At 38.1% G+C, this 27,792-nt stretch overlaps 1 protein-coding gene across 1 annotated transcript; it reads right to left on the bottom strand.

Annotated features, from left to right (window-relative positions):
- Positions 1 to 5,927: 5,927 nt before the first annotated feature.
- Positions 5,928 to 25,875, bottom strand: SPACA1 (sperm acrosome associated 1). The gene is made up of 7 exons (XM_049897111.1): positions 25,650 to 25,875; positions 19,190 to 19,246; positions 15,289 to 15,390; positions 13,715 to 13,821; positions 12,948 to 13,083; positions 6,686 to 6,806; positions 5,928 to 6,084 (listed from the first exon to the last, which is right to left on the bottom strand). The coding sequence occupies exons 1-7, from the start codon at positions 25,873 to 25,875 to the stop codon at positions 5,928 to 5,930; spliced, it is 906 nt and encodes a 301-aa protein (XP_049753068.1).
- Between the last annotated feature and the right edge of the window lie 1,917 nt (positions 25,876 to 27,792).

Genomic DNA, 27,792 nt, shown 5'->3' with positions numbered 1-27,792 from the left:
AGTGCTGGAAGTCCTCGCTAGTCTATGCCAAGAAATTTAGAAGACAACTACCTGGCCAACTGACTGGAAGAGATGCCTATTTCTACCCATTCCAAAGAAAGGTGATCCAACAGAATGTGAAAATTATTAAACAAGTAAAATTTTGCTGAAGATCATTCAAAAGCGGTTACAGTGGTACCTTGACAGGGAACTGCCAGAAATTCAAGCCAGATTCAGAAGAGGACATGGAACAAAGGATATCATTTTTGATGTCAGATGGATCATGGCTAAAAGTAGAGATTACCAAAAAGGTGTTTACCTGTGTTTTATTGACTATGCAAAAGCATTCAACTCTGTGGAGTGTAGCAAATTATTGATAATATTGCAAAGAATGGTAATTCCAGAACACTTAATTGCATTCATGAGGAACCTGTACATAGACCAAGAGGCAGTTGTTCATTCAGAGCAAGGGTATTGTGTGGTTTAAAGTCAGGAAAGGTCTGCGTCAGGGTCGTATGCTTTCACCATACTTATTCAATCTGTATGTTGAGCAAATAATCCGAGAAGCTGGACTATATGAAGAAGAACGGGGCATCAGGATTGGAGGAAGATTTATTAACAACCTGTATTATGCAGATGATGCAACCTTGTTTGCTGAAAGTGAGAGGACTTGAAGCACTTACTGATGAAGATAAAAGACCACAGCCTTCAGTATGGATTACACCTCAACATAAAACAAAAATCATCACAACTGGACCAATATGCAACATCATGACAAATGGAGAAAAGACTGAAGTTGTCAAGGATTTCATTTTACTTGAATCCACAATCAACACCCATGGAAGTGGTGGTCAAGAAATCAAATAACCCACTGCTTTGGACAAAATTGGCTGCAAAAGATCTCTAAAAGTGTTAGAAAGTAAAGATGTCACTTTAAGGACTAAGGTACACCTGACCCAAGCCATGGTGTTTTCTATCACCACATATGCATGTGAAAGCTGGACAATGAATAAGGAAGATCAAAGAAGAATTGATGCCTTTGACTTATGGCATTGGTGAAGAATATTGAATATACCATGGACTGCCAGAAGAGAGAACAAATCTGACTTGGAAAAAGTTCAGCCAGAATGCTCATTAGAAGCAAGAATGGTGAGACTTTGTCTCACATACTTTGGACATGTTATCAGGAAGGACCAGTCCCTGGAGAAGGACATCATACTTTGTAAAGTAGATGGTCAGCGAAAAAGAGGAAGACCCTCAATGAGATGGATTGACACAGTGGCTACAACAATGCGCTCAAGCATAACGATGGTTGTGAGGATGGCGCAGGACCAAGCAGTGTTTCATTCTTTTGTACACAGGGTTGCTATGAGCTGGAACCGACTTGACAACATCTAACAACAACAACAGCACAGTACCTCGCTCATAGGAATAGGTCAATTGATGTTTGCTGAATGAATGAAGGATTCTCATGGTGAACAGGTATCACTTTGAACACTTCACAAAATCCTGCTGCTACATACGCAGAGACCAATGACTTCAGGTCTAAACGCAAGGCCTCTTATGATACATTATTGCTTATCTTTATTTATCTTCTGCATCTAGAGGCAAATTTCAAGGCTTCCCTGTGGATGTTTTAGATGACCCAGAAAAGTGACAATTGCTACAAGACAGAAGCTAGAAGACACTTCTGGCCTAGTCTGCTTCGAGTGGGAAGTGCCTGGCCCCACTAACCTTTAGTGGTGTGCAGTGGAGATCTCAAAGGTATGCAGACTATAAATTACTGGAGAATGAGGGTGTGTCTACATGAGACCTAGAGTGGCTGTGGATCTCAAGGATGTATCATCTAGTTACTAGCAAATAAGTTTTGTCTATTGTTTCAACCTAATGCTGTGTGCTCATAGTACTTGAGAGGAACTCCTGGTCTTGTGAGTAGAGTGGTCTCCAGAAAATCCATCAAAGTGGGTCTGGACTAGTGGGAGGCCTAAGTAATACTCAGAAATCTAGAAGAGAAAGTGTTACTATCGTCAAGTTGTATTGCTTACTTGCTGTATGTTACATATGAAAGACTAGCTCAGTGAGCACTGGCTAGACCTATTAGGGACAGTCCTGTTCACAACTGTTTTTCCAAGATGGTATATATATATTTTTTCTTTTATAGTATTACCATTCCTGCTTGGGAAATATAGAAAATATTGCACCTACATCCCCCTTCACCTACATACTCCTTCTTGGAGAGTCAGGAACAGCATAGTACCTTGAAGGCTTTGAGAAGTCCTGCACTAAAAAATATTCCTCAATTCATTGGACTATGAGGCCCCCCCATCACAAAATACCTGCGTGTAAATTGAGATAGTCTTAGTTAGGCTGCTGTCACAACCAACCTTTAAATCTCAGTGGCTTAGAATAAGTGTTTATTTCCCACTCATGCTATTTGTCCATCATTGGTCAGCTGGAGTTCTATGCCACATGGTCATCACTCTGTGGGATTCAACATGTCAGAGCAGCCACCATCTGAGCATTTCTGGTTGTCCCAGCAGACAGAAAATGAGTTCTGGAGGTTCTCACAATGAAATGTTCCAGTCTGAAGGTGACATTTGGAATTTTGGCTCATAACTCACTGGCCAGAATTAGTCACATGGCCCCACCCAACCATGAGATTCTAAGAAGTACTATAACCATTACATGCCTGGAAGGTAGAGAGCCAGAGACATTTAGTAAACAGCACTAACGACAACATTACTGTTCACTGAAGCCCAGTTAGGAATCACTGGTTTTGAAAACAAGGGTTGATAATAATTTCTATTCAAGAATGTTCAACACCTACACTAAAGTTATCCATCCACTGCCGTTGAGTCGATTCCGACTCATATTGACCCTATAGGACAGAGTAGAACAGCCCCATAGAGTTTCCAAGGAGCACCTGGCGGATTTGAACTGCTGACTTCTTGGTGAGCAGCTGTAGCACTTAACCACTATGCCACCAGGGTTTCCCACACACTAAAGTTACATGACCATAATTTATCAGGAAGAAGAACTGGAAGGCTAATTTTTTTTTTTAACTGTACTTTACATGAAGGTTTACAGAACAAACTATTTTCTCATCAAACAGTACATACATTGTTCCGTGACATTGGTTAACAACCTCACAACATGTCAACGCTCTCTGTTCTCAACCCTGGGTTCCCTATTACCAGCTTTCCTGTTCCCTCCTGCCTGGAAGGCTAATTTTTATCACACTGATCTGGAGGTGGAGTGTCACAAAAAAATAATTCTCTTGGAAGATTTTATGAAAACAATTTCTTGTCATTGACAGTTCCCAGTAGACTTCCCACAACAAACAACAAAAAATCATTTTCCAGTCAATTCCTCACTGCATCTCTCAAATACAAATGCTATATAACCTAAAACATGGACAACTACACAGCACAGCATATTTCTAGACTACTACTGATGGCTATCCCATATATGCCTGTTTACAACGTATTCTTCAGAGGTTTGAAAATACTTAATCAGAAAAATCTCATAGTAATAGCAGTAAAGTTGGTGTAGACTTCATCTAGATAAAAAAATATGCTACTCTCATAACCTCTGAAATATTAATTCCTAATGAAGTCAACTGAATCTAATTGTCTAATGCCTTAGTGTCTTGTTTGGTAGTGGGCTATGTCTGTATCACATGACACAGAACAAAAAGTCAGTGATGTTCAGAAACAAGTACCTTGGTTCTAAGACTATATTACCTGCATACCAAGTACAATCAAGGTACTTACCCATGGGCATTCAAAAATCTTTAATTTACTGTTCCTGTGAGAAAAAAAAAAAAAAAAAACAGTGCCGTCTAGTGAGAAAATACCCACTGCCCACTGCTGTCTAGTGAGAAAATAGGACTGTTAAATTCACGTAATTTCTTCAGTTGACTCTAAGTTACTTTCCAGTTCTTCCTTACATATTTCCTATACACAATCATGATTTACCTAACATATGCAAAATGTTTTGAGCAATGCTTGGCACATAGTAATCACTGATTAAACGTTGGTTATTATTATTAACGAATGTTTGCAGCTGTTTCTTCTCACTCTGAGTCGTGCCACATCAGTAAAAGAAGGTCCCAAAAGCTTGATTCCATCCACGTCATTAAGGTTGATTCTACTTTGAGGAGGCAGCTCTTCACCAGTCATCTTTTGAATGCCTTGAGGGGCTCATCTTCTGGCGCTATATCAGACAATGTTCTGCTGATATTCATAAGGTTCTCACTGGCTGATTATTTGCAGAAGTAGACTGTTGGGTCTTTCCTTGTAGTCTTAGTCTGGAAGCTCAGCTGAAACCTGTCCACCATAGGTGACTCTGTTGGTATTGGAATACCGATGGCATAGCGCCCAGCATCACAACAACACTCAAGCCCCCACAGTATGACAAATTGACAAACACGTGTGGATCATAACAAATTATGGATAACATTGCAGAGAATGGGAATTCCAGAACACTTAATTGTGCTCATATGGAACCTGTACATGGATCAAGAGGCAGTTGTTTGTACAGAACAAGGGGATACCATGCAGTTTAAAGTCAGGAAAGGTGCACCTCAGAGTTGTAACCTCTCACCATACTAATTCAATCTGTATGCTGAGCAAAAAATCAGACAATCTTTACTACATGAAAAAGAACAGTGCATCAGGATTGGAGGAAGACTCATTAACAACCTGCATTATGCAGATGACACAATCTTGCTTGCTGAAAGTGAAGAGGACTTGAAGCACTTACTGATGAAGATAAAAGACCACAGTCTTCAGTATGGATTACACCTTAACATAAAACAAAAATCATCGCAAACTGGACCAATATGCAACATCATGACAAATGGAGAAAAGATTGAAGTTGTCAAGGATTTCATTTTACCTGAATCCACGATCAATGCCCACGGAAGCAGCAGTCAAGAAGTCAAAAGACGTATTGCATTGGGCAAAACTGCTGCAAAAGATCTCTTTGAAGTGTTCAAAAGCCAAGATGTCACCTTGAAGACTAAGGTCCCTCTGACTCAAGCCATGGTGTTTTCACTTGCCTCGTATGCATTCAAAAGCTGGACGATGAATAAGGAAGACAGAAGAATTGACACCTTTGAATTGTGGTGTTGGAGAAGATTATTGAATATACCATGGACTGCGAAAAGAACAAACAAATCTATCCTAGAAGAAGGATGACCAGAATGCTCCTTAGAAGCAAGGATGGTGAGGCTATGTCTCACATACTTTGGGCATGTTGTCAGGAGGGATCTATCCCTGGAGAAGGACATCATGCTTGGTAAAGCAGAGGGTCAGTGAAAAAGATGAAGACCCTCAATGAGATGGATTGCCACAATGGCTGCAACAATGGGCTCACCATAACAATGACTGCGAGGATGGCACAGGACTGGGCAGTGTTTGGTTCTGTTGCACATGGGGTCGCTATGAGTCGGAACTGGCTCGATGGCACCTAACAACAACAATAACATTATTATTATTATTTCATGTCTAACAAGTGATGTTTTATATATCACATGCCCTGCGGAGATTCTAAAGTATGATTTGCTTTAACAAGTTCAATCCAGTGTTCCCAGTGGGGAGAAATTCTTTAATATACAAGGATTCTACTATATTCTAATGTTCTTATTTAGCACAAAACAGGCAAATCACCTTAGAAGTGATCAAAAATGTGTGTAAAAGCTTTTTTGTGTGTACCTCTAGATGAATGTCTCATTATCTAAAATGGTAAATACTGAGAACTATTTAAAAGTAATTTTTGATAATTCTACCACAAAGATGCACTGATTATAACAGCCCCAACCCCACACTGAGTTATCGTCAGACTGTGGTAAATCACTTGCAAAAAATATGAAAGTAGTTAAGTATATATTTTATTTTTATAATAATGAATCTGATATGCTCTAATCTCCTTTGTTTTGTCATATATCATTCATTCCATTCACTTAAATTATCTTCTTCACGTCCAGGTATTTCTGTTGGTGATTGGTCAAGAGAAGTTGAATCTTTGTATCTCATAGAACTCAACTCAGACTGTATCTCAGTTGTTGAGGCTTTTGCCCCCCATAAAGCCTTGACTGCAGCCCTAGAAAAGAAAAAGAAAAAAAACAGAAACAAAAAAACCACTATGTGAAATTAAAACTAAAACCAAACAGATTTATACTTTTGTTTTCTACAGAGAAAGTACCATTTTTTTTCATAATATATTTTTGATTTGTGGCGCATCAGACTTCCCAGGGTGTAGTAGCCAGGTAGTTATTATACATATTCTGATGTGAGTGGATTAGTAGGGTGAAATAACCAAGTGTCAGAGTTGTGAGAACTACAGTTAGACAATACAAATATTCATTTAATAAAAAAAAATTTTTTTTTTAACAACTACCATGTAAAAATGATGATGGCAATGGGTTTTTTGTTTTTGTTTTTTGTACGTAAAAGTGTAAAACTTGCATTTAAAAGTTCTCTCAGGGCTGGGGAAGCAAAGCATGAGATTTTTTTTTTTTTTTAACTCCATGTAAGAGGTGGGGTAGCCTTACCTGGGATAGCCCCAGGAGGAATGAAGGGAGTGGGGCAATTTCAAAACCCATTTAGAAGGCATCATGGACAGAGCTTTACTATTCTTTGGATGAGGGAAGACAAGGAGGACATAAACCAAGGTGACGTAGTGGGGTTGGCTGTGCACCTACCAGTTTATAATTATGAAGATCAATACAAAGATCACAAATATGCAGATAATGACTCCTATGGTCAGCACAAAAACCAGGACTGCATCAGTGTCTGGTCGGCTGGATCTTCTCATCTGCAATTCTAGAGGAAAAACACACACCTGATGATCATTACTACTGAAAAAAAAAAAAAAAGGAAATGATATCTAGATGGAAACTTCACCTAGTTTGAAAATCAACTCTAGAAAAATATAGAGAAATAGTAGAAAGGAAGTTATTGGCAAACTTGCTTCATATGATTGAAATGCCCTTATCAAACATGTAGAAAAGTTAAAAGAATCTGAGAGTGAATATTTTCTATTCCCACCACCTAGATACTATTAACATTTTACTATTCATCTCTTCATGCCTCTATTAATCCATTTTATTTTTTGCCAGCATTTCAATATAAATTGCTGACATCTGCATATTTTCCCCAAAATACATCAGCAGGTATACCATCAATTATAATTCAATATTTGTTTACAGTCCCACACCCCCTTTGGAGGTAAAACGTACATACAATGAATTGCGCAAAAATCTTAAATGTGTATTTGCTTGTTGTCGTCGTCAGGTGCCTTTGAATCTGTTCCAACTCATAGCGACCCTGTGCACAACAGAATGAAACACTACCCAGCCCTGAGCCACCCTCACAATCATTATGTTTAAGCCCATTGTTGCAGCCACTGTGTCAATCCATATCATCAAGGGTCTTCCTCTTTTTCAATGACCCTCTTCTTTACCAAGCATGATGTCCTTCTCCAGAGACTGATCCCTCCTGGCAACATGTCCAAAGTATGAGAGACGTAGTCTTGCTATCCCTGCTTCTAACTAAGAAGCATCCTGGTTGTCCTTCTTCCAAGACAGATTTGCTTGTTCTTTTGGCAGCCTATGATATATTCAACATTCCTTGCCAACACCACAATTGAAAGGTGTCAATTCTTCTTCAGTCTTCCTTATTCATCGTCCTGCATATGAATATGAGGCAGCTGAAAACGCCATGGCTTGGGTCAGGTGAACCTTAGTCCTCAAGATGACATCTTTGCTTTTGAACACTTCAAAGAGGTCTTTTGCAGCAGATTTGCCCAATGCAATGCATTGGTTTTGGCAAATGCATGCACACCTATGTTATCATTCAAATCCCTGTCAAGGCATAGAACATTGCTTTACTCCAGGAAGTTGCCTCCAGCCCCTTTCCAGTTAATTTTCACCATCCTCCAGAGGCAACCACTGCCCTGATTTTTTTTTTTTTCATCATAGGTTAGTTCTTCCTATCTAGAACGTCATATGAACGGAAACAAAAAAAAAAAAAAAAAAAAAATTTTAACTCAGGATAAGGTATAATGTGTTAGAAACTCATCCTTGTTGCATGCATTAATTTTTGTTTGTTTCCTTTTTATTACTGAGTAGTATTCCACATTTAAAAAAAGAAATTAATTGTTCTACTGATGGATACCTAGGCTGTTCCAGTTTTAGGCTGTTAAAAATAAAGTTGTTATGAACATTCTTGTACAAGTCATTTTGTGAACACATATTTTTATTTCTCTTGGATAAATACCTAGGAGTGGAACTGCTGGGTCAAAAACCAAAAAGCAAATACAGTGCTGTCTAGTCAATTCCAACTCACGGGGACCTCATGTGTTGCAGAGTAGAACTACATATGGTTTTCTTGGCTGTAATCTTTACGGAAGCAGATCACTAGGCCTTTCCTCCATAGAGCCACTGGGTGGATTAAAACTGTCAACCTTTAGGTTATTAGTTAAGCACAAACTGCTTGTGTCACCAAGGGATCTTACTAAGAAATTGCCAGACCTTTTCCCAAACTGATTATACTGGATGTGAATGTTTTCTTCCAAGTTTTGACTTGCATATTCATTTTCTTAATGATTCCTTATAATAAGCTGAAGTTTTCAATTTTGATGAGGTCTAATTTATCAATGTTTCTTTTTGTGGTAATTACTTTCTGAGACATACCTAAGAAATCTTTGATTATTCTCAAATCATGAAGATAGTCTAAGTTTCTTTCAAAAGCTTTATTTATGGTTATAGCTTTTATATTTAGGACTATGATTCATCTCATATTAACTTTTTATGGCATAAGGTAGGGGTTAAGGATCATTGTTTTCAAATATTCACATGCCACTCTTAAATCAGTCATTTTATCCCACTTTTTTATGCTCTTTCTGCAAATAAGACCATTAAGGAGACCAAGCCAGTCTACCACATGTTTTATGATACTACTTCATGGTAAACTGGTGAAGAGCCAGTTTACATCAAGTATTACTTATTTTGTGAACTACAAAGATTTCTAATGACCCTTCCTTGTCCCAAAATTATAGAATCATAGAAGATTTATGTGAGAAAGGATCAGAAAGATCATCTGGTCCAACCATCATGTTATACAGATAAGTAGAACAAGATCCAAGGAGGTTTACTGACTCATGCAAGTTATATTTGGACTATTTTAATATTTTCATTTTGGTAAGTACTACTCTACCAGAAGTAGTCTTCTTAATGGACAATCCCAACTACTTATTTTTCTGGATTTTTTTTTTTTCCTACCTTTTATATACCATATTCCACCATCCATTTGTCAGTTTGTCATACTGTGCTGGCTCGAGTGTTGCTATGATGCTAGAAACTATGCCACTGGTACTTTAAATACCAGCAGTATCACGGTGGACAGGTTTCAGCAGAGCTTCTAGATTAAAACAGACTAGGTAGAAAAGCCTAGTGATCTACTTTTGAAAATTAGCCAGTGAAAACCCTATGAATCACAATAGAATATTGCCTGATATAGTGCTAGAAGATGAGCCCCCTAGGTTGGAAGGCACTCAAAACACCCAGTGGCCACAACAGTGGACTTGAGAATACCAACAATCATGAAGACAGTGCAGGACTAGGTAGGCAATGTTTCATTCTGTTGTACATTGGGTTGCCGTGAGATGGAGTGGACCCATTGACAACTAACAAAAACCAAAACACCATGGAGTATAATTTCTCCATTTTCCTTAAAATTTTTTTTTTTTTTTTTGTGGAGCTATAAACTCAATAGTGGTGTTGTAAAGGTAAAGCCTCACTAACTAGGTCCAAGTATGACAGAGAAATTAAATCTATGTTTACAGTCCAACATTGTGGGATTTAAAAAATTATTTTGAAATAACATTAGATTTACAGAAGAGGTGACATTTTTAAAAACTAAAATAAAAAATACCCCTTAGGACTAAAACTTGGAAAGGAGAAAAAGAAATGCAGTAATTCCTTTCCATCTATCTACTACTCTGCAATACTAGGCAAGAGAGGGTAGAAAGTAAGGGTTATGAACACTTTAGCTTATTTCAACAACTGTCTTCTTAAAAGGGTCACTTAGATTACTTCATATCTACTTAAAAATAAGCTGAATTTCCCAATGAAAAAGAGGCTGAATTTTGACACCCCGATTTTTAGAGAAACTAAGCTTATGGCTAATTATGAAAAACAACTATGTGGGAACGAAAATTTTGATATATAAGGGATGGGGATTTTTCATGAACAAAACCATATTTATCCTAAAATTATTTCAACAAAAAATATTTGTTTCAAGCCAGTGTATTCTATGTGTGGACATTTCTAGCCAAAATATTCTTGCCAAAAGGGTCTGTCGCAGTGCTGTACCCAACCGTCATCCTTAAAAGAAGCTAATAAGATACTGGGAAACCCTGGTGGCATAGTGGTTAAGTGCTAGGGCTGCAAACCAAAAGATCGGCAGTTCAAATCCACTAGGCGCTCCCTGGAAACTCTATGGGGCAGTTCTACACTGTCCTACAGGGTCACTATGAGTTGGAATCGACTCGACGGCATCAGGTTTGGTTTTCTGGCTTAATAGATACTGAAGTATTCTTCTGAAAACGCTTTATTGTTTAACCAGTGCGTGTGCTGAGATGGCCGAGCTACTCTGCCAGTCCTGGACAGTTGAGAGAAGCCAACACCATTTCACTTAAGGCCTGACACTTTGGAGTCTGTGCTCCAGCCCTTAGCTTACACCCTAGTGAATGCACATTGTCCTCTAATCTTGAGAGAAGCTAACCACTAGACACCTACCAGAGCAGTTCTAACGGGGAGCAGGTGGAGGGGACAAAGACTGATGTTAGGGCCGGATACCTTTAACATCATGAACTAGCGGTATTTTTTAGATTTTGATATTTTGGTCTGATTTTGATTTTTATAGCATTTACTGGAATTATTGTTTTAAGGATAACCGATATTCCAATGTAGGAGCAAGATTATTAGCTTTCACCAGGCAGATTTTTTTTTTAAAGGCAGTAAACACACCAAAGAAAGTTAAAATAGTAAATAGTTTATATTTAAAATCACCCCCCCAAAAACTTTAGTTTTTTGCTGTTGTTGTTTGTTTGTTTATTTGTTTTTGTTTCAGTAAAGGGTGTTATTTTGTGTGGTGTCTCTAGACAACACCAAAGGATCTTTATCTGGAGGTCAGAAATGGCTTTAAGAGATTCATGTGTTTCTTTAATATTACATGGAACATGTATATGTAGGCATTTTTCTGGGAACAGGCTCCTGAACCTTATGATCAAAGCACTCACACCCCCAACCACAATTTACAGCAGTAAAAATGATTAAGAGCAACTGAACTAAATGAAATAATTACATGAATACAGAAGATACCATAGATGAAATTGAAAGAATGTGCGCATGGATCCATTTCATAAGGGAACACTTTCTAGTATGTAAAATTATGTTCAGGATAAGATTTCCCTTTTGTGACAAATATCAAGGACTGTATTATTAATTTATCAAAAATACTTTCTTCAAATAAATAATTTTTAAGAAGATATGGTATCATATTTCTTAAATTTATTTTACTGTACCAATATTTTAGTAAACATCAACGAGAAGTCCATTTTTCCATTTTCAATTTTATGATGGAAGTAAAACAATAATCAATTCAAGTTAGAGGACTGTTCTTTGGAGATACTTCAGGAATACATCAGTTTCCTGAAGTGAGGCACATCTGATTCTACTTTGTGAAATGGAAATTAAGTACAAGCTTGTAAAGAGGTCTAAATGATATAAATCGGTGGTTCTCTGAGTATGATTCCCTGAACCAGGATTGAGCACCAGCATCACCTGGAAACTTGTTGTTAGGTGCCACCGAGTCAGCTCCAACTCATAGCAACCCTATGCACCACAGAATGAAATGCTGCCCAGTCCTGCACCATCCTTACAATCGTTGTTATGCTTGAGTCCATTGTTGCAGCCACCGTGTCAATCCATCTCATTGACGGTCTTCCTTTGTTCCACTGACCCTGTACTTTACCAAGCATGATGTCCTTCTCCAGGGACTGATCCCTTCTGACAACATGTCCAAAGTAGGTAAGATACAATCTCGCCATCCTTACTTCTAAGGAGCATTTTTGTTGTACTTCTTCCAAGACAGACTCATTCGTTCTTCTGGCAGTCCATGGTATATTTAATATTCTTCACCAACACCGCAATTCAAAGGCATCAATTCTCCTCTGGTCTTCCTTACTCATTGTCCAGCTTTCACATGCATATGATGCGATTGAAAATACCATGGCTTGGATCAGGCGCACCTTACTCTTCACAGTGACATCTTTGCTTTTCAATGCTTTAAAGAGGTCCTTTGCAGCAGATTTGCCCAGTGCAATGCGTCTTTGGATTTCTTGACTGCTGCTTCCATGGGGGTTGATTGTGGATTCAAGTAAGATGCAATCCTTGAGGTAAACTTGTTAGAGGTGCATATTTTTGTGCTGGGCCCACCCCAGACCTTGTTGTTAGCTGTCATCAAGTCAGCCCCGACATATAGCAACCCCATGTACGAGGAATGAAATGCTGCACCACCCCCCATGATCAGCTGGGGAGTGGACCATTGTGATCCATAGGATTTTCACTGGCTGATTTTTGGAAGTAGATCACCAAGCCTTTCTTCCTAGTCTGTCTTAGTCTGGAAGCTCCACTGAAACCTGTTCAGCATCATGAAAGCCTCCAGTGACAGACAGGTGGTAGCTGGGCATGAGGTATATTGGCTGGAAATTGAACCCATATCTCCCATATAGAAGGCAGAATTCTACCACTGAACCATTACTGCTCCCAAACCCAGACCTATAGAATCAGAATCTCAGTGTGTGGGGCCAGTGATCTTTGTTTTAATAAGCTCTCCAGGACATTTCGATGCTCTTTAAAGTTTAAGATATAAGCAAATTAAAACATGTCGGACACTTACCACCTGCTGTATAGACTGTGAATCTAACAGATGCAATGATTTCATTATTATCCAGAGTGTTGCACTCTAAAGCCAGGGGGTGATCATCCCTGTGTACTTCCAGGATTGCTGAATCATTTCCAAGTATAATAGCTTGCTATTTAAAAATAAAAAAAATAATAATAGCAAAGTATCAACGTTCTTCACATAAAGTTAAGATCAGAAAACCCTATTACCCATAACGGAAGAAGAGTAACTATCTCTCTTATTCTAGTACAGTAATCAATTGTGCACATGGATTTTGAAGTCAGACATACCAGACCTGAAATCCTAAACCTTCCACTTCCTGCCTGTGTGGACCATGAACGAGTAACCTTCTGCACCTCAGTTATTTATCTGTAAAATGGATATAATGATAGAAACTATCTCATAAGATTGTTATGTGGATTAAAAGAAATTATAGTGCTTGATGTAGGCCTGGCACTTAAAAAGTCTCAATTAATTATATAATTCCTATATAAATCAATGAAAACCTTACTTCCAAAGTAGAACATATAAAATGGATGTTTTTAAGTTCTTATTATAGTTGGCCCTAAGATATACGTAAAGTAGTAGTCCCACTAAATAACGAAAAATTTTAAATCCCATTGATGATAATGTTGCATGGTTTTGATGTCATTTTTGCAAACTGCTTTTTAAAAAAAGTTTTCTGTGAGTTATTAGAACTGAGATATAATAAATTTTATCACTCACTAGAAAGGACCAATTTATATACATTCATTACTCACTTGATCTGGCCTTAGAAGTCTCCACATATATTTGAAACGATTTACAGGTGATATGTGAATACATGCCAACCTAACACTTTCAAGACTTTCTGAAAGTGGTTTACCCCCTGAAAAAAAGAAAAATTAAGCACATAAACATCACTGGGCATTATAAATTGAGTTATACAAAACACTACTTTTAAAAGCCACTTGGAATTTTAAAGATTTATTATACCCTGGAAGTCATCAACCTTATTATTGGAAGTATAGAAGATCAGAGAGAAGTAACAGATACAAAGATAAAGTCACAAAAGAAGCAGGTGAGGAGATATCATGGCTGCCTGCTCTTCCTGAAGAATAAATTGTGGAGAAGAGGCATAGCAAGGACAACCAACCTGGTGATCTATTAAACTTCGGGACCTACTAAAAACCAAGCCAGTTGCCATCAAATCCATTCTAACTCATGGAGACCCCATGTGTTGCAGAATAGAACTGTGGTTCACAGGCTTTTCAGGGGCTGATTTTTCAGTAGATCACCAGGACTTTAATCTTTAAAGGAGCCTCTGGGTGGGTCTGAACAGCCAACATTTCGGCTAGTAATTGAGCACTTAACCATTTGCACCACCCAGGGACACCCCTGGGACCTACGAGTGGCTTCCAATTTACTGTTTAGAGTCTCCCATGAAAGATACTGAAATCTCAGAGTAGCATAATGTCATGGATTGAATTGTGCCCTCCCAGAATATCTGTCAACTTGGCTAGACCATGTTTCCAGTATTGTGTGATTGTCCACCATTTTGTCATCTGATGTGATTTTCATATGTGTTGTAATTTCTATCTCTATGATGTGATGAGATGGGATTAGTGGCAGTTATGTTAATGAGGCAGGAATCAATCTACAAGATTAGATTGTATTTTAAGCCAATCTCTTTTGAGATATAAAAGAGAGAAGTGAGCATAGAGACATGGGGACCTCATATCACCAAGAAAAAAGAGCCAGGAGGAGAGCACGCATTCTTTGGACCAGGGGTTCCTGCATTGAGAAGCTCCTCAACAGGGGAGGATTGATGACAAAGACCTTCCCCCAGAGCCCACACAGAGAGAAAGCCTTCCCCTGGAGCTGGCACCCTGAATTCAGACTTCTAGCCTCCTGGACTGTGAGAAAATAAATTTCTCCTTGTTGAAGCCATCCACTTGTGGTATTTCTCTTATAGCAGCACTAGATGACTAAGTCACATAATTTGATATAGAACAGCTCTCAAAGGTCTCAATTTAAGGCTTACTAAATCACTGATATAATGTTATGGGCTGAGTGTCAAAAGCATTTCACTATAGGACAGCCTCAGTCACAGACTCTGATATATTATACAGAATAGGTGTTAAATTTTACACGTTGCTAAAAAATATAAGGCAAAAGCAGAAAGTTACTCAGAGTTATAACTGTTAGAGAAGAAACAGAGTCAAATTTTATCATGATTCTCTTTCATGATAACAACCTATTGTGTCCTTCCACTCAGTGGTACCCTGAGGTAAAGGATATTTTCCCAGCCTAAACCCTTTCCCTCAGTTTCCCTCCAATACAGAGTGCAACTCACAGCCGCAGTCTACTGGTCCACGGCATTCTTCCACCCGCACGAGACACTTGGATTCACCTCCAGGGCATCCATTTGTTAATATAACTTCTCTAATGCCAACACCTTTGGTAAAAAAAAAAAAAAAAAAATCAGCAAATGTTAAGAAAAGCTTATTCCAAGGTTTCTTTTCCATCTAGTAAACTCTTTTTTGGAGATTTCCCTCCTAATTTCAGAAATTAAGTTCCTAAACTCAGAATGATAACATTTCTAAATTTTTTAGGCCCTTCCTTTTGAATTATTTCATAAAGTAGCTTTTCCCAAAGTGAGTTAGACAAAACATAGGCCACTGGTTGTTACCTCAAGAAAAAGGATTCCGTGATCACACACATTAGGATTCCAAAATCATACACATTTTATGGTAAATAAAATTGAAGAGACTCCTTTACTACAGAATTTTAGGAAAGTTTTACTATGGTAGTAAATTAACGTGCTATTGTGTGTAAATTTTCATTGCTCTAAGGTGCAAACGTTTTAAATTTTAACATCTCTGAAATTAGAATAAGTATTCTAAGCGATGGCATGTCGTAGATTAACTGGCAGTATTTTTCCTCCTTAGAGGTACATAAATTGTGCTTCTTAAATCTGATAGTCTTAAATTTGATGAAATAAAATAGTATACGAGATTTGCCAAATTTTTTAGGGGAGAGAGGTGAAGCTTCTGGATGAAATTCCAAAATCACATTTTTCCATAAATTTTTTTTTTTTATATATATAGATCAGTAAATATTGACAGAACAATCTATTAATGGCCAAATCTCCATTTCCAATAAAATACTCTCTTTAGAAATGACATCCTTTTTTTGTAATAAGAGATCAAGTCTTTACCAGCTGATCCCAGAGCTCCACTGAGCTTGCCTTTCATTCATCGTCAGATTGAGAGAGATGATAAAATGCTGGATGGGCAACATGCTAAACCATGTCCTGTGATAAAATGACCTGTGGTAAGACAGTGGTCACAAGCTAACGACGAATCCATTTTGATTTCCTTGTCTACCAGATTTCCTCTTTCATTCTCCACCAGATATTAACCATAAAACCCACTCTCACAGGCAAGGGAAAGTTGAAGGCTGGAAGTAGCTTACAGCTGTGCTTCTCAAACTTCAAAGTGCATGTGAATTACCTGGAGATCTTACTAAAATGAAAATTCTGCTTCAGTAGGTCTGAAGTTTAAAAAAAAAAGTTGTCATTGAGTCGATTCTGACTCATGCATGACCCCATGTGTCTCAGAGTAGAACTGTGCTCCATAGGGTTTTCAATAGCTGATTTTTTTCCACCTCTGGGTCAACTTGGGAGCCCTGGTGGCACAGCGGTTAAGAGCTTTGCTGCTAACCAAAAGGTCAGCAGTTCGAATCTACCAGCCATTCCTTGGAACCCTGTGAGGCAGTTCTACTTTGTCCTCTAGGGTCACTATGAGTTGGAACCGACTCGATGTCAACAGGTTTGGTTGGGGTACACTTGAACCACCAACCTTGCAGTTGGTGGCCAAGTGAGTTAACCATTTGCACCACCCAAGGGCTCCAGGTCTGGACGAGGTCCTGAGATTCTGCATTTCTAACAAGCTCCCAGGCTGATGCTGGTCTGTGGACCTCACTTTGAATAGCAAGGGAAGGGACTCCATACGAAATAAAAAGATAGAAGAGGAAAGATGTCTTTTGATTAAAAGAAACAGCTGAGAATAGTAGCAGTATGGCTCCACTTGAATTTATAAAATGTTCCTGTCTAGAAGCACAGCCTTATTCTAAAATGCATAAATATTTTCCAAACAGGTATTTTAGTATTTATTTATCTAGCCAAATATAGTTCATTGAAATGATCTGTGTAGGTGTGAGATTTTCTGTAGGTCCGAGTAACACCTAAAATCTGCCTAGGAATTCTAGGAAAAGAAAACCTTTTGACTGCTAAAATATTGTTTTGGGAGTTAAACAAATAGAATTGTCACTATTTTTTTCTTTTAAGTAGGTAATATTAGAAAATTAAAAGGTTTTTATATTTGAGATATGAAATACTTCCTTTTCTTGTTTATGTTTCTCCTTAGAACTTATCACTATCTGATATATTACATTTTGCATATTATTTATCTGTCCAGCCCTATTAAAATAGATATTCCTTGAAGGTAGTGAGTGTATTCTAGTTTGTTCACTGCTGTATCCCCAACACGTATAACACTGCCAGGCACATATTAAAAGTAAGAAACAAAAAACCCACTGCCATCAAGTCAGTTCCAACTTATAGCAACCCCACAGGGTTTCCAAAGCTGTAAATCTTTACGGAAGCAGACTGCCACATCTTTCCCTCACAGAGCCACTGGTGGTTTCAAACCGCCAACCTTTCAGTTAGTAGTCGAGTGCTTTAACTACTGTGCCACAGAATAGGCACCCAAAAACAAACAAAAAAATACATCTTTTATTATATGAACAAATATACAATTTATAAAACATTTTTTCAACTAATAGTGATACAGCATCAATTAATAGAACTGTCATAAAAATGGAGCCCTGTTGGCACCGTGGTTAAGAGCTTGACTGCTAACCAACCAGAAGGTTGGCAGTTCTAATCTACCAGCTGCTCCTTGGAAACCCTGTGTTCTACTCTGTCCTATAGGGTCACTATGAGTCAGAATTGACTTGATGGCAACGGGTGGGTTTTGCCGTAAAAATAATCATTCTCTACCTGTTGGAAGTTTTTCAGTCAAGCAGCCAAAGAAAAATATAAACTGTAGATGAATATCACAAGTTTATTACATGGATTGCTCTCAATTTGGTGACAGACCCACTAAGAAGTTAAGGTAAAAACAGGTTGAAGACTATCTCAAAATCAATTCAGGTATAATTTTTAACAACAAGAAATTAATTCTGATCTAGGGTCCACATGGATTTTTCTGTCTCCCTCTAGCTTTTGTCCTCTTTTCCTTCCCATTCCTGTCTTTTTTCCGTTTCTTTTATCAGTTGCCAAATGCGTAGCAAGTAACCCATTGACAGGAGAGCTGGTTCTATTTTGGGTAAATGTAATTGTGAATTATCTATTGTCCTCTCAGCACTCCAGTCTATAGCAGTGGTTCCCTGAGGGTCGTCCCCAAACTGGCAACATAAGCCTCACCTGTGACTTTGTTAGAAACGCAAATTCTGAGACCCTTCCCCAGCCATACCAAACCAGTTGCAGTTGAGTTGATTCCTACTCATGACAATCGGAGACCTACCGGATCAGACGAATTGGTAATATACCATTCTTCTCAGATGGGCCCAGCAATCTGTGTTTTAACAAGCCTCCAGGCACTTAAAATGCACACTAAAATTTGAGAACTATGGGTCTATTATAGCATCTGTAGGCTTAATCCACTCTCATACAAGAAATTTTATGTCCCATCCATGGAATGTTCAAAATAAGTCATGGTCTTTGAGCATCATCTTCCCCACAAAACCAATGGCTCTTTCCTCTATGACATGATATAAAAAAATGGAGAAATGTAAAATTTTAAATAGATGATTATAAATAAGCAAATTTCTTGATAGATTTGCCAACACAGTATGTGGGAAGACATCTGTGAGATGCATCGGAAGGTCTTTCATCTTCTGAACATCTGTGAGGTAAAGAAAATTTTACTTTGGTGAAGGCAGTTTATGTGCCAAAAAAAAGTATAGGGAGCTGGCTTAAAATAAGATTTACAGGTTAGGAGCTGAAAATATCTTACCTTTTAAAAGACTATCAACTTGAGCTGTATGTGTAACTTATTGTTATTAGAAATTAATGAGCGATGAAGTCTCCTTCATCACAAAATTACAAGTAGAACACTGCCACACTGTTTTTTACCTTCCCTCCCACCAAAACTACAATATGGTTTATTCATCTGCTGTATGCTACTTACCACATGTAACAGTGCACATTCCAAATTCTACTTCTTTGGATATTGTCCTATTTGAAACTAAAGTGCAAAGATACGTTATTTAATCATATGAAAACTTTTCTAAGTGAGAAACTCTTACTTGGGGATGAAGGATACAAGTACTTATCATGACTTAAGACATGGGCAACAGAAATTAAGTTTTCTATATAAAACAGAAGTCTCTTTCCTAATACATGACCTGATAGTGTTTAAGCCAAAAGACCCCTAATCCTTTAAAGAAATGCACTTAAATTAGCAAATAACTTGTAAATAAAGTTTATATTTAAATCTTGTATATAACTTAAAATTAATTTTTTTTCATCAGTAAGTTAGAGTTGTATAAAAGGTCAGAAAATCACAAATAGATCTGTGAATTGTAAGATCCAATTTTTTCAATTCCTTATTTTCCCAAAATCAATAAAATTAAATAATGTCCATCTAAAGAGAAGTCATTGCTTTATTCCAAGCGTTCATTAAAATTATAATAAAAGTTATAGATTCATTCTACTCTTTTTCCAGATTAAGATGGTAAATTTAAATATTTCTAAGAATTTATTTCAACATCAGATTTTTCAGGATAACCCAGGAATATACAAATAGTTGAGAAGTTTTAATATTCTTGATTCTAAATCACATGTTTCTTTATTTCTAACTGTTTGGCAATTTGTCATAAATTCCATTGGCTATGCACACATGAGGTTGCCATGCGTCGGAACTGACCCAATGGCAACTAAAAATAATAACAACGATGGTAAATAACGAATTCATAGCTCAAATTAGGATTAAAATCTCAGTACAAAAATATATATAATGAATTGTAAGAGGGTAACTTTAAAAAAGCAGTGTACTAAAGCTATGTTCACATTTGTTGTTGTTAGTTACCAGGGAGTTGATTCCTACTCATGGTGACCCCATGCGTACAGAACTGCTACATAGGGTTTTCAAGGTTGTGACCTTTTAAAAGCAGATTGCCAGGCCTATCTTCCAACTGCCCCTGGATGGTTTTGAACTGCCAACCTTTTGGGTAGTAGTCCGGTGTGCTTAATTGTTTGCACCACCCAGGGACTCCCATGATCACATTTACTCAGGGCCAAAAATATTATAGAGGAAAGAGCCCAGGACTTGGAGTCCATGGATCTGCTTCACCACTAGTTAGCTGTTGAGTTCAAACAAATTATTTAAATTCTCTTGGGCTAAGTTAACCCTTGTGTAAATAATCTCATTTGATTATTGTAAGAATTAAGTAAGACAGTGTGTGTGAAAACATTCTGTAAATTGTTCGGCACTAGAGAAAAAAAAAAAAAACCATTGTCAACCAGTCATTCCAACTCACGGTGACCCCATGTGTGTTAGAGTAGAATTGTGCTCCACAGGGTTTTTAAAAAATATTTTACTGAGTTTTCTGTGAAAGTTTACACAGCAAATTAGGTTCCCATTTGACAATTTCTACACAAATTATTTAGTGACATTAGTTACATTTTTCACAGTGTTTCAACATTCTCTTTAATTGCATTCTGGTTGTTCTGTTTCCAGTGCTCTAGTTTCCCTTCTCCTTTATCCTCTCATCTTTGCTTTAGAGTCATTGTTGACTTTTTGGTCTCATACAGATGGTTTTTTAATGAAGCACCATGCTCACAGATAATATCCTTTATTTTCTGCACCAACCTGTTATTTTACTAAAAGGTAACCTCATGGGATAGTTTTGGTTCAAAGTTTAACCTGATAATCCCTGAGATTATTAGGACAATAATCTCAGGGAGTCCTCTAGTCTCATCGGGACCAGTTAGTGTGGAGTTTTTAAGAATTTCAGTTCTGTTCTGGGGTTTTCTCATCTATAGGGTTTTCAATGGCTTTAATCTTAATAGAAACCCTGGTGATGCAGTGGTTGATTAAGCGCTCGGCTGCAAACTGAAATGTCGGTGGCTTGAACCCACCAGCCGCTCCATGGGAGGAAGATGTGGCAATCTGCTTCCATAAAGATTAGAGCCTTGGAAACCCTACGGGGCAGTTCTCTCTGTCTAATAGGGTTTCTATGAGTCGGAATCAACTCGACAGCAATAGGGTTGGTTTTATAATCTTAATAGAAGGAGCCCCGGTGCTGCAATGGTTGAGCACTCGTCTGCTAATTGAAAGGCTGCTGGTTTGAATCCACTGAGTGGCACTGGAGAGGAAGACCTGGCGGTTTGCTCTTATAAAGATTATAGCCTAGAAAACCCTATGAGGTGATTCTACTCTGTCACATGGGGTCACTATGAGTCAGAATGAACTGGACAGTACCTAACAACAACAAAACAATCTTACGAAAGTAGATTGCCAGGTTTTTCTTCAGAGGTGTCTCTGGGTAGACTCAAACCTCCAACCTTTCCATTAGCAGCCAGTGTGTTAACCATTTATACCACCCAGGGACATAAACATGGCTAAGATATCATAATTACTCAATTCAAACTCAACTGATTTCATTTAATGCTATACAATTTTTTTTCCTATTTTGATTACCGTAAAACCCCCATATTTTTGTAAACACTTTTGTTCTGTACTTACAAGTATCAAATGCAATGCTTTGAACACTTGATGGATACATGTTAAGTAAATTGATGATTGATTTTGTTAAATAAATGATTTTGATTATCATGATTAATTTAAAATCGGCATTTCTGTACTTGAAATGCTTGGGCAACTTTCTGCTGGCACATTATGAGATAGAAATTAAAAGCTATGTTTTCACAAACACAGAAAACATGGCTGAGAGAATGAATAGCAGATGACATCTATGTGTCTTTTCAAAAACCATTCAAGAAACAGCTAATCAGTTCTGCTATTAACTGGGTATGCTACTTTGGGAAAGTTACTTAATTTTTCCTTACTTCAGTTTCCTTACTGAAAGAAAATGAGGAAATTGAATTACATAAAATGTGTATTATATAAAATATATATTATATATAACATATTATGTAAAATATTTATGTAAATATATGTGTATATATGTGTGTGTCACACACATATATACCTATGACTGAAAAGGGGGAAAAAAAACACCTAAATGTCAGTAAAGTTGGATGTGTAACTGGTTAAACAGTAAGACCTACAGATGCTAATTAATTGATTGGTGTGGATGTGAAAGGAGTGCTGTTTCACTGGGCTCTGTCCTATTCAACGTTTTTATTAATGACCTAGATAGGAACACTGATATCATAGTGGCTGGATCCATGGATTGTATAAAGCTAGGAAGAATATGAGATGTGTTTACAATAAATCTGGATCTAAAAATGACAGGTTGGAATAATGGATAAATCTAACAAAATGAAACATAAGAGGAATAAAGACTAAGTCGTATATGTAGAACTGAAAAGCCAAATATCCAAAAATGCTATATGAGTTGGCTTAGTCTGATATAAGAACAACTAAAAATAAGTGGAGAGGTTAGTACCCAGTGAGTCAAGTGTAAGGAGGCTTCCCTAACAATCTATGGAGGTCTTAGTCTATGCTGATAAAAGCCTGGCATCAACAAAGATGGAGATAGTAATCCTGCCCTTTTTTGTTCTGGCCAGATTGTGGGGTATTCTTCTCGGTTCTGGACAACACATTTTAACTCCTACTATACCATCAGGGTCCAATTTTAATTTTTGAGGTGCTTTTTTGAGGGTTGGTTTATAAGGTTTGATATTTCATGAGTTTTGTTTTTCCTTAGGGATCTTCCAAAGAAAAAGGGAAAATGCAATTACATTTTTATAGAATAAAACTCATTCTATCTTGCCTCTCCTGACCTAATATTATATAGGTCAACCGGTCTCTTTTATAAAAGGATTTTGTAAACTACACACACACACATCATCATCATCATCATCCGTTGTTTTATTGCTTTGTCCAAAGTATTGCACTATCCTTCAAGATGGCATAAAAGAACTTTAGAGGTACTCTCCTTGTTTAGCTTTCATTGAACATAGCTGAGAACTCAGAATATCTCACTTTTTGCTCATAATGGCAAAGAGAAGAAAAACAATTCACAATTATTGAATGAATCAGAAGATGACCACAGAAAGACATTAGATGCTAACGATGATGGTAAAATCGATTGCATAAGCAAAATCTTAGACAGTGAGAGATGATGATATCTTAGATGAATTTCCTAGATGAATTTTCTCTAACTCAAGAATCTAAAGATGAAGAGTATATATGGTATTCTGATCCAGGAGTCTGACGACAGGAAGGACTTCATCCTGAAACATTTTGTGACAAGAAGCTGGGACATATCATTTTGCTAAAAGAATGTGGATGTATTCTTTCCTTTTTATGATGTCTACGCACCAAAATTTACTTGATAAGGCTTGTAAATGAACAAATGATGCTGGTGATTAGAAAGAAATGATGTAAAATTAATAAAATTCATTGACCTGAACATTCTAATTGATATTTATAATCCAAAAACGAACATGCTTTGCAATTATGGAGCAAGGAAGATGACAGTCCTCCCTTCAACAAAATTATGAGCCTTCGAAGTTTTCAAAAGAATCGTCTTGACAATACAAGTACAAAACGAACCAGAAGTAATGACAAGTTAGAATCTGTGAGAGATGTACTTGAAATCTGATACATTCCAGGTTCAGATGATGAAGTTAGTTGTATTGAAAGGACTTTGCCCATTTGGGGTACATACACCTTCAAAACCAGGAAATATGGAATACCATTTTGGATTTTTCCATGTTTCAATTCTTAATAAAATTTCTACTGAAGCTGTTTTCACAATCCCTTTATTCTTATCCTTGTAAATTATATGTACAATTACTTAAAAGTATGAAAAAACAAGGGTCCATTGGATAGTAAATGGCGACTGTTTTTCCTGGCAGGCTGAGGATTACTTTGCTCAATTTTAATGATGGTTTGGGAATTTTTCAGTCTTCAGACCACTCAGATTGTCTGAAATTCTGGATTCTCAGTCTCCCCAGGGAAAAGCACCCAGGCATGAAATTTTATATTTAAAATTCCAGAAGGTTCATGGACTCCCTGAAGTTTATCATTGTCCCTGTTTCGTAGATGAGGAAACTGAGACACAACAAGATTAAAAAAAAAAAAAAAAAAAAACTTTCCTATATTTGTATAAGAATCCAAGACATTCTCACTCTGTTGCTAGGGTTTGGCCTAAACTCCATTAAGCATTTATAGCTAGAACTATCCCTTGACTAGTTTAACACTAAAATTCAATTACTTTAAAATCAGAGTGCAATAATAGCTACTCTGCTTTAGAACATGTTCTTTTCTTCCCTAGTCATCTTCTTTTTTGCATTTCCATAGCCAAGGACAGTCTCAGGCTCTCTGTAATGTAATTTTATCAAGGCAGTACAAACCTTGATCCTACCATTAACCTTGGATAGTCAATTTCTTTCTGTCATTGAGGGTCACTAACTGTCATGAGGAAATAAGAGAAAAGCTGATAAATACAGCATCCACTCTATATGTATAGATTGAGGAGACATAAGAACATCAAGTATATTAAATAAACCTCAGCTGGGTGGGTCATTTATGGGGGAAGGAAACTGTCCTCCTTTAGAAGGCTGCAAACCTACAACTGACCTTTCTTACCTACCAGCATTCAAGTTTCTAATCAATATAACATTGTAGGACAGCTTGTCAAGTTTTATTGCTTAATGAACCAGCAGAATAAGGTAAATTTATGTACCAGGCACAAGCTCATTCTCCCTTGGTTAACCTATATCTTCTAATAAAGCCAATAGCTGAATCCCTTGATAGCTGCTATCAAGCTACTTCCTACTGCCACCTTTCCCCTGTGGTTTCAGATCGAACATACAAAGAAAACACCACCATGCTGCAGAGTTGCTTCAGGGTGGTGCCAAGGTGTCATGCGGCTTCTGGACAGTTTTGACAACATTTTGGTCTATCTAGGTGTGTCATGATGACATTTAGTTCCAACCAAAAGTGCAAATGTGGAGGAACTTAAGTAATTCGGAACTTAAAAAAAAAAAAAAGCCTGCAATGGAAAGGAAAAAATAACTTCAAGGAGAATCAAAATGACTCCTCTTGGGAGGGAGGGGATAACATTGGTCCCACCACCTAAAAAAAAAAAAAAAGAAACAAAAGAAAAAGGAGAAGCATCTTTTTCCTTGTCCAGAGCAATATTTAGCAGTATTTCTGCAGCAATTTCTATATATGTGTTTATTTATCTAACTGTGGCCTTGGGAAATTAGCACACCTTTCTACAAGGCTATTAGGTGCCCAAAATGTACACATTCGGGCTGATGTTATGTAAGAAAGATCTACAGATGTTAATACAGTAATTCTTTTGTTCTGGGGCGGGGGGTGCGGGAGAGAAAGGGCATGGTTTCTCCCTCTACAAAGGCCTCAGGGTTTGCAGGCTCAGGAGCAACCTCCTGAGAGTCAAGCTAGTGTAGGCACAGAGAAGGGCAGCCAAAGAGCCTCCCGGCCTCACCATCATCCTCAGACTCGCTTGAGGCTTCGGTCTCAACCTCGGCCTCGGTCTCCGCGTCGTTCTCCGCTTCTTCCTCGCCTTCACCATCGCTCTCGCCCTGGTGGGCCATGCCTGGATCCTGGAAGTAGGTGGAATTCTTCCCGCAAGCGGACTGCAGGCCCGCCAGGAGCAGCCAGCCGACGGTCAGCAGTAGCCCGGGGGAGCAGCCCGCGCCCCCGGGGCCCATGTTCTCCACCCCGACCGCCGCCCAAGGCGCAGTCAAGAGGTGCGTCGAAAAGAGGTGCGTCGCCCCGCCACCTACCTCCGAACCCCGAACTGCAGTGCCGCGCCCAGGCAACCATTGAGGCGTCACCACTCGTCACTGCCGCCCGGCAGCTTCGGGTCGTGGCGCTCTTGGAACGCCCGCGCGGGGCGAGCAGGCCTACAGCGGCGCACGCGGGCTCTAGTGCGACGCGCCCTGCCGGGATCCGCTGTGGTTCCATTTCATCTCCCATTGCCCTTCTGCCTTGGAAGTGCCCTCGGCGCAGCTGCCAGCTACCTCCCTTTCTTCAGTTACTTGAGCAACCCTGCAGTCCTCCGCCCCTGGTCTTTTTTGAGCACTCTGCTTCCTTTTAAAAGAATTCTGTTTTCATCCTTTCTACGTTTGCTCTACAAACTAGACTCCCTATGCCCTCAAGCACTCACTCTTCAGGTGACTTGGTTTCGAAAGTCCTTACCCAGAATATCCAGTTTGGTACGTATCAAGAAGAATTTCTTATTAAGTATGATACCCCAAACGAAATACGTATCTACTGGGGAGGTTTGATTTGTATTTAGGGGAGCAATTTCTTCCTTTGAACTGAACACTCCTGTTAATTTAGCTCAAGCATATATTCATGTTTTAAGATTTTGTGTTGCGCCTTCCGTTTTGTGTGGGGCTTTGTTATAAACCTTGGTGGATTAGATGAGTGTCGGATGGGGAGAATGAAACTGTTGTCAAACTAGTTCTTACCATTCTGTATTTGGATGGCTGATGTTTTTGGAATCCAATATTGAACTTAACCTTTATCCTTGTTAATTTCCATCTTATGGCCTTTAGCCTGTGTTTTAGCCTTATTGAGATTATTTTGAATCCTGCTTCTGTTGCCTATCATATTAGATATTCTTCCCAGCTTTGATTTGGAAAACATGTCATATGACTCCTTCAGGTCACAGACAAAAGTGTTAAAAAGGGCACCCGCCAAGGATAGAGCCCTATGAGGTCATTCTCCGACAATGATCCATCAGTCTACACAGTGGTTTAACCTAAGAATCAACTCTTTTATCCAAAAGGAGCCACGTCTTTTATGAAAGCTGAATCAGACTAAAAGCCAGACTTCATTGGCATCCCTCTTGAATTAGTAGGAAATCTTAGAGCCAAGTGTAACTCCTCACTGTCCTCTTGACAGTATTCAGTATCAATATGTCCAGTAATGTCACAGAAAAAAAAAAAAGATATTTCAAGTAGTCTGCTCTAATTAATTCATTTCTTCTTTAGGAATAGAATCATAGACTTTGAGGTCAAAAGAGTTTAGAAATTATCTAATAAGCCTCACATTTTTCATTGAGGAGACAAAGAACCAGAGATGTTAAATGACTCCTTCAAGGTCATCCAGCAAATTATTTGCAAGCTGGACCTCATAACCAGATCTCCTAAATGCTCATTCAAAACTCAGTGATTCATGTAATTTAAAAGTTAACAGTGAAGAAGCATTTAGTGGGGTGTCTGGGAGTCAGTAGTTCAAACACTGAACACAAATTAGGCTTATCAGGTTTTTTTTGTTTTTTTTTTTTTAAGTCTTGTTATTTCAATTTTGACTCCGTCTAGCAGTTAGAATGTGGTCGTTTTGTTTTGTTTGTAAAGGTGCATAGAGTGCTCAGCCAAGAGAATATTCATGTAGGGATGGTTCAATGGTTTTGTATATTGGATTTGAAACAAAGCTTCTATGACTATGTTTCTACATGATAGTATTCCATACTTTGAGTTTTAATATTTAAATTCTCATGACAAGTGAGATGAAGAGTCACATGTTACAAAGTGGACTTGAGAAAGAACCCTAGCTTTTGGAGACTAACAGGTAAGCAGATAACCCTGAGAAGTGTATTAGAAGGTATTAAGAGCCAT

Source organism: Elephas maximus, chromosome 1 (assembly GCF_024166365.1).
Source record: "Elephas maximus indicus isolate mEleMax1 chromosome 1, mEleMax1 primary haplotype, whole genome shotgun sequence".
NCBI lineage: Eukaryota > Metazoa > Chordata > Mammalia > Proboscidea > Elephantidae > Elephas > Elephas maximus.
Note: the sequence above shows the minus strand (reverse complement) of the source record. Positions and strands in the feature narration are given on the sequence as shown.

Excerpts from the sequence above, each read along its gene's own strand:
- SPACA1 (XM_049897111.1), bottom strand. The coding sequence starts at position 25,875 with ATGGGCCCCGGGGGCGCGGGCTGCTCCCCCGGGCTACTGCTGACCGTC. Across the intron at positions 13,084-13,714 it reads GACTTCTAAGGCCAGATCAA|CAAGCTATTATACTTGGAAA; the intron begins GTGAGTAATGAA and ends ATTTTTAAATAG. Across the intron at positions 6,085-6,685 it reads ATCTTCATAATTATAAACTG|GGCTGCAGTCAAGGCTTTAT; the intron begins GTAGGTGCACAG and ends TTTCTTTTCTAG.